General features: G+C 36.9%; 1 protein-coding gene across 1 annotated transcript in view; it reads left to right on the top strand.

The window, feature by feature from the left end:
• LOC124600409 (ankyrin-3-like) overlaps window positions 1–12417 on the top strand; it is a 267644-nt gene that overhangs the window by 241705 nt on the left and 13522 nt on the right. Inside the window, exons 33-35 of the mRNA XM_047136159.1 lie at window positions 8494–9339; window positions 10507–10659; window positions 11067–11148. Of these exons, the coding sequence (XP_046992115.1) occupies window positions 8494–9339; window positions 10507–10659; window positions 11067–11148 (1081 nt within the window). The remainder of the gene's footprint in view (window positions 1–8493; window positions 9340–10506; window positions 10660–11066; window positions 11149–12417) is intronic.

Here is a 12417-nt window from a genome sequence, read left to right as displayed (position 1 = left end):
TTTTTCCAGCTTGTAATAGTGCAGTTGCATGTCAAGCACTTTGCATGCCATTCAAATGATAAAAAAAGTAAAGCAGTTCCCATTTTGCATTTAACAATGTGATACCTCCACTTTTTATTTTCTTGGACAGTTTTGTGGATCCCATAGTACTCTTAATGTAGAATATAAAGATATGCCTTACTCCAGCCAGCTTTCCTTTCTCCTGTCAGCCCTCAGCCACAATCACCAGTGCACTTGGAGCACTAAGTGGTAGTGCTGTTTGACCAGGCCAGTCTTAAACCATCACAGAATCAAAACAACAGTCAATGTAGTAGCACTATTTACCTTCGCCAAAACTAGAAAAACTCAAGCAATGTCTTTACTTGAATCTAAATGTGGTAGTTAATGCTTTCTGCATCGTTAAGGGTACTCTTTCAATTGATTTCATGGAAATTGTGTCAACAGTTACAGCTGACATGAATTGTGAAACGAGACATGCCATCCAAAAAGGATGGGCAAAAAGCTATCATCCAGGATACTCCTTCATAACAATGTTTATTAATATACCACTGCCCATACCAAGGATAAGATTCTGTATTTATGTTGGGAAGTTCTTGACCAACCAACTATCATCTCTTCTGGCACCCTAAACAATTGCTTGAAGATGACAAGGAACTAAAGACTACTCTTATCAACGTATTCAGTTCCCTGGTAGAGCACTTCTATGCTGGGGAATTGAAGAATCGAGTGCATTGTTACGAAAAACCCTTAAAAGTGAAAGGTAATTATGTGGGTTTCTGACATCTCTTACTTTTTTAATGTCTCCTTCTATCTATACAACTTCTCTCTCTCTCTCTCTCTCTCTCTCTCTCTCTCTCTCTCTCTCTCTCTCTCAAAATCGCCTCCTTGTGTCCTTCTGTATCTCAGATATTGTTTTAGGGATTTGACTAATAGATACTAATGGATAATTCTCGAGGAAGGTTTTTGTATGTAATTTATAAAAATTTCACACAAATGGTTTGAATTACAATTAATTAAAGTTAAGTTGGGGAAACAATGCCTTTGCCATAGGATTGAATCCCAGCCGGATCAATTTTTTTCATGCTGCCTGTTAACAAAGCATTCGCCTCTCAGGGACATGGAAATGTGGCTCAGATTCCACATTACACTGTAGCTCCCCTTTTCCTAGTTGGATAACTGGTTTGGGGACATGCAACTTGCATAAGTCACATCTGGCTGATTGCTATCTTTTCAGATGAATGGGACTCAGAAATTTCCTGAGGTCGAACAATAGGATTTTGAAATACTTCTAGAGATGTTTGAGGGACATGTATCAAAATATGACAACACTTTCAGACTGCCAATTTTTGCTTCTCTTAGATTACTAGCTGCAATTCACACTCTTAATTCACTGCAAATTCTTTGAACAATGGGCAGTGAGTTACTCAACTTTTAAGTATTCTAATGAACATGGCCAATAACAAAAAGATAACCACTTCATTGTTGGGCAGTGATGAGAGCCTTACAATTTAAAACACTCTAATACTTTTACCCATAGTTTTGCTGCAGTCATTTGAGAAAATTGCATAGTGAAGAAATATGCAAATCCTAAATATGTGGTGTTTTATTTTTTATGCCTCAAGTAATACATTTTCTGAAAAACTTCTTCAGCATTACATTATTTCAGCAGTGCAGCAGATGACTCAACTTTGTTTTCTTTGAATCAAACTTAGATGCGAACATGATTCTTTGCATGGTACAGTGAAAGTAGCCTGCCATAAAGAGTCAATCACAAAAAATTGTGGCAGTGAGTCTCAACAATACATCACAATCTGTACTAATCTTCACAGGAACTTGGTCTAAACATGTGCATCATGTGTTCCGTTCCGCCCCCCCCCCCCCCCCCCATCCACACACCCCACCCACGCCCCCTCACCCCCACCTCCCACCCCACACACATCAGCCAGCCTTCGGTACATATTGAATCACTCACTCACACTCATAATTCAGATACAATATTTACATTGTTTGTAAACTTATTACTTATGAATACATCCCGATGTGCTCCCCTCATTGCCGTGAGGTATCACTCCAAATGCCAATTCTTTCTGGAACACAGAACAGTAATGCCTCCACACAATTTTCCTGCCATGGCCTGCATAATTTGTATGAAAGTATGAAAGTGATGATAGTCACTTACTTAACATTGTTGTTTGAATTTGATTCATGACCCACAAACAAAATACTCTACGCCATTCAAATTGTCTGGCTGCAGATACTTATTGCTACGTATGCGAAGCCAGGCCAGGTCACTAGTACATACATAAATTTAAGTCTTGTGTCACAGTTTCTGTACCTTCAGGCTAATGTCAGGAACTACTGTAGGGATTTTATCTGTTTATGACTAAAGGATTGATTCATGAGGATGACTTCTGTATATAATTTATAAATATTTAGTGGCAATTGGCTAGATTATGATGAACCAAAGTCCCCCACCATAGTGAAAATAATGCCATTGCCACCTAGTGGTACAGCTGTCACAATTCTAGAGAGCAGCAACGTTTGACTGAGATCTGTGTCGAGCCTGGTGGTGTGGAGGTAAAGCGTGTGTCTGGATACCAAAAGGTTATGTGATTGTATCCCAGATGGCCCACAAATTTGTAACTCTACCTTTTAACCTTGTATTCACCTCTCAGTGATGTAGATATTCGCCATAACAAATCGTGCTTCAGATTTGGTGTTAAGCTGTAGGTTCCCATTCTGCAGTTGGATAACTGGTTAGGTACATGCAAGTCGCCAGAGTGACGTCCAATTGAAAGACTTGCACCAGGCCATTGAGCCGCACAAAATTACTATAATCTATACATATTTTCTCCTTGCATACATATTATAAGTTAAAGTTCCCCACTGCCATTTTCTGCCTGTATGTGAAGGCCACTCTCAGGAACTACTGTAGACTTTTTGATACTCATGTCAAACTAGCACTGGAGTGAGTAAGTTCTCAGATGGCCAAAATGTTACCTATTCCATATTTCATTAGTGTTTGCAGTGGCAACTTATGGCAGTGATGGGAGTTGCGACAACCATGCTGGCTGCAGCAGTGTGGCACCTTTAATGCCCATGCACTTACCCGTAAACAAAATTATCGCTACACCAGATGAATCATCATGCTTAGTGTGACCCATGCAAAGCTAGGGTGGGCCACTAGTGCTTTGTATATAAATATTTTTTTTTTTTTTTTTTTGGGTTGGGGGGGGGGGGGGGGGGGGGGGAGGTGAGAGAGAGAGAGAGAGAGAGAGAGAGAGCAGTTCTTTTGTTTTGTGTTGGTTCCTTATGATGTGAAGGTGTAGCAGAAAATCATTTTTTGGAGATGAACAAATCTCTGCATGTAATACATTGAAAGAAGAATATATGTATATTAATAATGAGGATACACGTCTGTTTTAAATTTAATATGTACAATCTGAATGAACAGCTCTCTTGCACCATTGCAGTGTGTACAGATGTATTACTAATGACCAATCTAAACAGATGCAGATGCATAATGTTCAATATTAAAATAGGACAAGCTACCATTGGCCAAGTAAGTGCATTTAAATATCTTGGAAGCACAATAACTGAAGACTTGAAATGTCACCAGGAGGTGAAAACTCGAATTGCCATAATGAGGGAGTCATTCAACAGAAAGAGGAGACTGTTATGTGACAAATTAGATAAAGATCTAAGGAAAAGCCTTGGCAAATATTTTGTCTGGAGTGTGGCACGATATGGGGCAGAAACATGGGCACTGAGATGAGAGGATGAAAAAAAGGTTAGAAGCATTTGAGATGTGGATGTGGAGGAGAAGGGAGAGGATAAGCTGGATGAAAAAAGTGAGTAATGAAAGAGTTTTGGAAAGTATTGGTGAGAGAAGATATCTGCTGAAGGTTATAAGAGAAAGGAAAAAGAACTTGTTGGGACATTCATTGAGAAGCGAGTGCTTGCTAGCTGATGCTTTGGAAAAACTGGTTTATGGGAGAAGACTGAGAGGAAGGAGATTCAAGACGATAGACGACATAAAGGAAAGAGGAAATTATGCGGATCTGAAGAGGATGGCAGAAGACTGGACAGCCAGGAGAACTACCATGTGAAAACCTGCCTTTTGGCAGAACATTAATGATGATGATGAATTGAAACAGAATTGCAACCAGAAATAAACTCACTTTGCTGTTGTGATCTTACATCAACATATGTCAAGGTTTTGGTGAACATTTGTGGTGCGGAATATGGCTTCAGAGTTACTGCTGTTGTTCTCCCATTACTATTCATTTACAGCACTTGAATAAAACAAACAATGAGCCAGATGAGACCTGCAAAAGACTTAAAAACTTATTTGCCACTGCTGTTTAGAGTTGACTGAGTCATTATATACATTATTTTTATTTGTTTTGTATAAAGTGGTACTGTTGCAGCAGTGTGAAAAAATATCAGATGTAAGATAGAAGTGACACTCTGGCTACATAAGCTCTGTGAACAGAATAAAAACTAGTGTACTATGGGAAGAGACTTTTTGTATCAGTAGTGGTCAGATTTTTTAAAGATTTGCTTTAATAGAGAATACACCTTCATTGGCCCATAATAATTTTTTTAACATACTACCTGGAAGTGAGCTTTAAAATGAACAAACTGTAACATAAATGTTATGTATCAGAACCAAAGGTCAGATAGGATTGGATTCAGCAAGATGCTTCAGAGGAAAGTGGCCCATCAGAAGAGACACAGTTGGACAGTGTGGCAGGGATATCAACAATAAAATGCCAACAACAGATGAGATTTGAAGCTATGGGAAGGTGGAAGAGAGCAGATAGGACAATTGAGAAGACAGTAATAAGTGCATGAAAGGGAAATTTGAAGCAAGTTGTAGAGAAAGAGGCATAAAGAAGGAGATTCAAAGTGAATAGTCACATGTGAAAAAAAAGGTGTCATCTCCTTCCTCTTGTTTTTTGTCATTGTCTTTCCTTCCCTTTACATATTTTCCCTCCTTCATTATCTGCTTCTCATTTTGTGGTCCCCTTCCAGTACATGATTATTCTTGGCTTTTCTCTCCTCTTTATTGTTGCCTCACTTGCACCTGTAATTCCAATGTGTTGTTGCATTTTATCTCTAACACTTCTCTGTTGCTTTCTCTTTCATACTGTCTAGCTGTGATTTCTTTGATCTAAAGTTCTGGATAATTTTAATGTGTTATCACTGCATAGTCCTGATTCTCTAACATGTTACTCTTTTGGACAGAAGTTACGTTCTCTCTAATTTTTGAACTGTTTATTACCTTATGATTATCACTGATCGTTGTCATAATTTTTATTTTTCAATGATTATTAAAGAGCTATAAAGAATAGTCCAGTTATTTGGTAACTCTTTTGTAATCAATAATAAATATAATTATTTATCAGAATATCTTATATAATTATTTATTTTCATATGTGTGTAATTAGTTTGCCAATATTTTAGTACGTTTCTGTCAACCTTTGAATGGTACAGAGTATATATGTGACTCATTCTGGGAGAAGAATGACAGGAAAGCTCATATTTAGTATGGTTGAAACCCAAGTTTAATGCAAGAGAAACTCTACAAGGAAACACTGATATAGGAATTAGGAAGTTCATCTTGTGTTTTTGGTTAATATGAGTGTATCTGTCAAGTGAAAAGTGCTGGGGACCCAAACAGAAAGATAAATAACATTGAAATCTGTATTAAAAGAAACATTTAACATAGAAACCAGGGAGAAGGAAAATGACTAACAGGCTGCTTTACAAGAATAGTTCCCTGTGTAACAATAGCACCCAACTGTCATGATCAGCTGAAGATTCGCACCTTCTTTGCAGTTGAACTCTCACCTCTCTTTTTGTCATTTTTCACTTTCTATAGGACTCAGTAGTTGTGATACTTGATAAGATTGTTGTTATCCCATTTTGAACAGTATCCACGGTATCATTGTATTTGATGCTTGCTGCATGAAGTCCTGTATTCAATGCATGTGATCAGACATTCTATCATGACCCATCGTATTGAAAGCCACTGCCATCACTAAGTGTTGTTGCTGCGAAATTTTCTTGTCTTCATTGATTTTTTTCTTTGATACATTGTTTCTGAAAATCAGAAATTCACCATTAATTCAGAATCTTACAAAACTTTAGTTTGTAGTGATGAAAGTTTTTTCTTCCTGTGATTGATGCAGTCATCAATCCAAAGACTGGTTTAACCCTTTTGGTCACAAATTATTTTTTTTCCTGAAAAAACAATTTTTTTTTCTATCCAGACGTAAGTGAATGTTACATTTTACACAGTAAAATTTGCCTTTGCCTTTGCAACCCAGTTTCGTGCACCTGTCGAAAGGTTTTTTTTTTTTTTGTCACTGACCACTGGAAGATGCTCAACGTTGTTCAAATGAACTTCAGCTTCTGGATGAAGTACCAATTAGGACATTCAAAGCTACCTTCCAGTCTGTTACAATTAGAATGCGTTTTTCTCTTATTCAGCTTTAGGTTGGCTGCGCTGTAACAAATTCATATGCAACAATAATGTTCTTTTTGCCAATGCATTGTTGTTTGGATGGGATGAGTGTTACGTGATTATCTCAGTGTCACTTATCATGCAGTTTATGGTCTCTGCGTCTAGGCTACTCAGCTTACAATATACCGTATGATGTAAAATGTCTAACATTACCTCCATCATTGTCCTCTTGTTCAAAATTATTGCCAGGATCATTGGATAGATCAACAATTCCAGATGAATTAAGGAGCTATATAACTTCTTCTGTAAGTGGCCTTCATCTGTCTTGGACATGGGGCATTGTGAAATCACTGTAAGATGACTAAAAAGACAGCAAAATAATGTCCTAAATTTATGTGCTATTACAACCTTTCAATCACACTGTCCTCATTTGGAAACATGTATAAAGTTATAAATATGTCACTTACCTTTCATTCTGAAAGACACATTTATTTTTACTTTCAAGAATGCACCTTTTAGTCAAGTTGTGACATAAATTTCTACTCTTCTCGATTTAGTTCAGTAGTTCTTTATTATTTATCTATCTGATCTCCAGCATTCTTCTGTAGCAGCACATTTTGAAATCTTGTCCTCTCATTTCATCTGTACTGTTTATCATCCATGTGTTGCTTCCTTATAGAGCTGCACTTATTTTTTAACATGTAAGTCTAAGGATAGATCACTATTCACTGTAAAGATGACATGTTGAGTTGCAGACAGGCACATTGAAAAGACTGTTGCACATTGAACTTTCGCCCAAAGCCGTCTTCAGAAAGAAAAAGACACACAATTCACACAAGCAAGCACACCTCACCCACACATGACTGCTATCTCCAGGTGCTTCCTCTTTAATTCTCTCTGTCCCTCTCCCCCAAACAATTATTTTGTTTCTCATACGTCTACACTCCATTACAAATATTTTACTTTTGTTGACGTTTGTCTTATAACCTCATTTGGAAACATTCTTTTCAGTTCAATTGATCTTACAAGTCCTTAGTCATGTGTGACAGAATTACAGTGTCATCGACAAACCTTGAAATTTTTCTATCTCTTCTCCATGGACATTAATTACTTTTCTAAATCTGTCCTTGGCCTCATATACTGCTTGCTCTGAATAAGAATTTGACAACATGGAAAGAAGGCAGCATCCCTGTAGCCCTCTCTTCTCTATTACTGCTTTCATTTCATGCCCTTTGACTCCTATAAATGCAGTGTCATTTCTGTAGAAGTTCAGCATTTCCATAAAAGTTCAGCATTACAAATTTCTTCACGTATTATATTTATTATTTATACTCGTACTTTCAAAATATGCTTTGTTTTGTGTTAATTTACTAAGTTCCTGAGATGAGTTTCTATTATTCTCTATGAAATAAAAAAAAATGTATTATATCACTTTCTTTCAAGAGTATTGTGTCTTGCATTTGGAAAGAGTGCTCCATGAAGATGCAATATTTGTTTCTTATGGCTGACAATATTCTTGACAGATGTTTGTCACAGCACATTTGTATAAAAGTGAGATGCCAAGCATTACAAACTCGTCTTTAGAAAACAGTGTAACATCTGATTCTTTGCTAAACTTTTTAGCTTCAGTTTTGCCTTTATAATGTAAATTAAATTACAGAAACTGCATCACTTTTTTTAAACTGCCAGAACATTTGTTTTGATGCATATAATCCATCACACTGCATGAATCCTGACTTACATTTTTCTCAATTAAACTGTCAAATTTAATAAATAAGGTATAATTTGCACAGTATTTTATGGTAGAGTGTGACATTGCTTAACATTCCTACTTATTAAGTATTAAGTAGCAGTATATTTCATCCTGTAATCTTTTTTTTCTAATCTGTATCTATCATTATACTTTTGATTAAAAATGTACAGAGTCTAGTAAGTATACTGACTACATTTGTTATGTAATATGCAAATTTGTTTGAATTAATTTCACATATTTGTTGTTCTATCACTCATTTCCCATAAAGGTTTCTCGGACGGCAAACCACAGCTATTTGGGTCGCATGCTGAAAGTCGCACTGCACTTGACACTAGCATAGATCTTAGTTCGCATGATGGCCACATTCCCACTGTCAGGCTGCATGAGGAAGGTCCAATTGTCACTTCCACGCCACAGCCACGCTTGAAACCTGTGCGCAAAGCATCCAGATCTTCCCATGATGACCCTTCTACAGCTGTAATGGATGATGTTCAATGGGACTTTGGTTCTGACAATGAGACACAAGGAAATGTTATTGTGAAAACCATCAGAACTATATATGGCGATCCAAATGCCATTGAAAATGAGAAATTCATCCAAAATGAGGCTACAGTGAGTGGGAAAGTTGCTTTGAATCCATCTGGCAAGCTTGAAGATAAAGAATGTTTTAGCCCCACTAAACAAAATTCAGAAAGTAAAGAAGATGTGGAAGAGCCACAATTTAGTGCTGTGTACACACCAAAACCAGCACTCCGCTTAAGCAAGGTTTCTGGAAGTGTTACAGACAATGTACTTGTAAATGTTGGCAGCAGTGTTCCAAGTAAAAATGTCATCTATGAAGAAACAAAGTCTGTAACACATTCGCTGCAGTCTTCTCCTGGTGATAAAAGTGCTGATGGTGATGCAGTTAATAGCCTCGCTGTGAACATGAACGATGAGAGGTGCAGCACCAATTCTGTGACTGTGAACAGTGATTCGGATGTGGAAACTGACAGTATGGCATCTCCACTGTCAGGGATGAGGGTATCCATCAGGAGAAGGACCATTGGCAGCTCCAGTGGCTCCGATGTCGCACTGCATGAAGGCAACGACCTCTCAGACGATGACCATCCAGGTACTGGAAGCTCAGCCTACTGAGACAAATTAAATGAATGGAGGAAAACTAAAAGATTCAAATTACTATGCAGTGTTAGATGTGTCAGTGATTGAAACTAGTTAATTATTTTTTTCGTTGATACCCACTCTGGAGTTACGTACTGGATTACACCAACACTGCATAATTAGTTTGCAGCCAGATGTTCTCTTGTCACAGAGTTTATTTATTAAAAAGAACAACTTGAATGGGGGATATCAGAAAATGCTCGCAGGCAAGAAGTTCCAAAGCTCTTGTGGAGCTTAACGTGTGATTATAAATATCTTGCTAAATTATTTTTTTGCTCATGGGAAATTTATTAGTCAGGTTTCAAATGCTGTAAAATATCAAGCATTAGGAAGTCAATCTAAATATTTAATCTGTTGAAAACCTGAAAGCTTATATAGTGTGTAGTGCTCTTAATGTAATAACAAACACGTTTTCTGTTTAGCAGTGTGTTAGTTTTCTGGCTGACATAGAAATCTAAATTAGTGACATCTTTTAGTTTCCTACCATTTATTTATTTCTATTTCATGCATTATTACCACAGATGTGTAGTACAGAGATTTTATTTCTTTTGTTGAACAATTTAAACAATTCCTTCTGTCACTTTTGTATATATTATCCTGTATGCTTCATTTAGCATGAAAACTAACTGTTGAAGTAGTAGTTTGCTTTTTTCACTGATTTATAATTTTTTAATTGACTAACTCAGACAGAAGAGCTGTGACTCCACTTTCATTGAAAGCAATGAGCTTGTAGCATGATAAATGGCTTTATGTCAACTGTATTATATTTGTTTTATTTTGTAGTGTAAAATTCACATAGCTTTGGCAGTAATAAGAGTATCAATTGTTTTTTATCTTCTGTTTACAAACTTTTATATATAATATTTGTATTGAATTTGCTTTTAACATATGCATGTTCTTTTAGTGTGATGGTGAGATGTAAATAATTTCTTAATACATTTTTTTGCTGATTTGTAGCAGAAACATAATGTATGAAAATTTTTATGTGGCAGGACACCATCATATTTCGTATAAGATTTCATTGTGTTACTAAGCAGCAACATGAATTTTTCTGAGGCTGCCAGTGCTGGATTGTGAATGCTCCAAGTAGCAGCTCTGACTCTTTGTATTATTACTACAGTGTTTGCCAGTAGATGGTATGGCTTGAGTCGACGCTGGCTCATCCCAGCTTGCTTCCTGTTGGCTCTGTTAGCCTGTGTCGCGCTGCATGGCTGTGCCTCCCCATACACTCTAGTGATGCACCGCTTCTTATCCCATGTCGTTGCTGCTCATGGTAATATACATCCTCCTATAGCACATAGCAGCACAGTTGTTACAAAAGGTCATTTTTAATTTCCAAGTTTTCTGTGTACTAACCCAAACAAAGGAACTAGATTACAGCAAGAATGAATGCTGCATGTTAATATAATGTCTTCATTCTTTAAACTGTCTGTAAAATGCATGGAGACTTATTGTAGCAACTGTGATGCATTTTACTTTTAGTTTCCTAAGATTTGATCTTCTTCTAGTACCTTTGTAGTTTGAATACATTAGTTTTATTTTTAGTTGTAGCTGATTGTTTTGAAAACTGTAAATAAGTATTAACACATGAGAACTTCCTTATTATAACAGGGGCATGTGGTCAACTAATCTTACTTGGGGACTTACTGCTAAATTCTCAAAATTTTCATCTGATTACAGGGTCTGATTACTTTCAAGGAACAGATCAGCAGATCTTCTCTGAGACAGTCACCACTGATTTTGATCCAGCAACACAAAGAAAGTAAGCTGATCCTCTAATCATGGAATAGTATTATAACCTTCAGTGTATCTGAATAGTAACTTTTGATTACTAATTTTATTAGCTACCCTCTTTTTGACAGGAACCTCTCCCTGAAATCTCAGAGATTAAATCTTTTGTCCTTCATGGATCATTTTTATCACCGGAAATGGAAAATCACCATATTTAGAGAATGATTCAAATTTTGGGTTCAGTTTGTAGAATGATCCAGGAAGTTAAAAACACAGCTTGTCAGAACAAGAATTTGTTTTTCCAGTTCAGTGGGAAACCTTGAAATGACCAGTTGTCTCTCAGTTCCCATTGGATGTTTCTATCAGTTCTGAAAATTGTAACCCAGCCATTCGAGCTGTTTTTCATAGTTTGTAGTGTTCAGTCTTGGCGCTCATGATCATATTTGGTTCTCCTGACAATATTTATGTTGAAGGAAGACAATCTATATCAGTTATGTAGGAAAATCAGTTTCACTGAAAAAGTAAGTTGACTGACCTTACTACCAAAATAAACTGTTGGCACACAAGTGGGGAGGGGAAACACATCTTACAGTGAGCAGTGGTGGAAGAAGTTGCCAGGAACTCTCAGAAGTAGAAGAAATAAGAAAGCATATAAGTAATAGATGTATTGTCGTAGATTGCTTGGCACAGATCATTTTTACATCCTGTATCGACACTGTAGCTTTTTATCATTTTCTAATTACACCTGTTAGGCCAGTATTATACTATCACATTTCTTTGTCAAAGTTGATATGTCAAATATCTATGTCAAAGAAATTTGATGGTGTAAGAGGCAACTTCGTCAAATCTCACCTGTCATCAAATAAATATGATAAAATCTAGGGCCTCCCAGTAGCGTTGATCATAAAAGTCGCTTGTCTTCTGTTCACTGCAATGTGAAATGTTACCACTTGGAGCACTACCATCGCTGCAGCATTCTGTCACCAGTAGTCTGTGTGTAAACATGACTGTGAAGTTTAATTTATGTGTGCTGTCAACTACAAAATTAATAGAAATGTATGAAGCTGATGATGTGCTTTACAATGTAAGGCACAGTGAGTACAAAAATAGATTAAGAAGACTGGAGAGGTACAAAAAAATTGCGGAGGTCATTACCCGTGATATACAGCCCAGGTGCAGGGCTGACAATATGAAAAAGAATATTATAGGCCTCTGCTCAAGCTATTCTCACAAGAAAGCAAAAGTACGTATCTGTGTATGTGCAGATGGATATGTGTGTGTGTGCGAGTGTATACCTGTC

This window comes from Schistocerca americana, chromosome 1 (genome assembly GCF_021461395.2).
Source record: "Schistocerca americana isolate TAMUIC-IGC-003095 chromosome 1, iqSchAmer2.1, whole genome shotgun sequence".
Classification (NCBI taxonomy): domain Eukaryota; kingdom Metazoa; phylum Arthropoda; class Insecta; order Orthoptera; family Acrididae; genus Schistocerca; species Schistocerca americana.
Note: the sequence above shows the minus strand (reverse complement) of the source record. Positions and strands in the feature narration are given on the sequence as shown.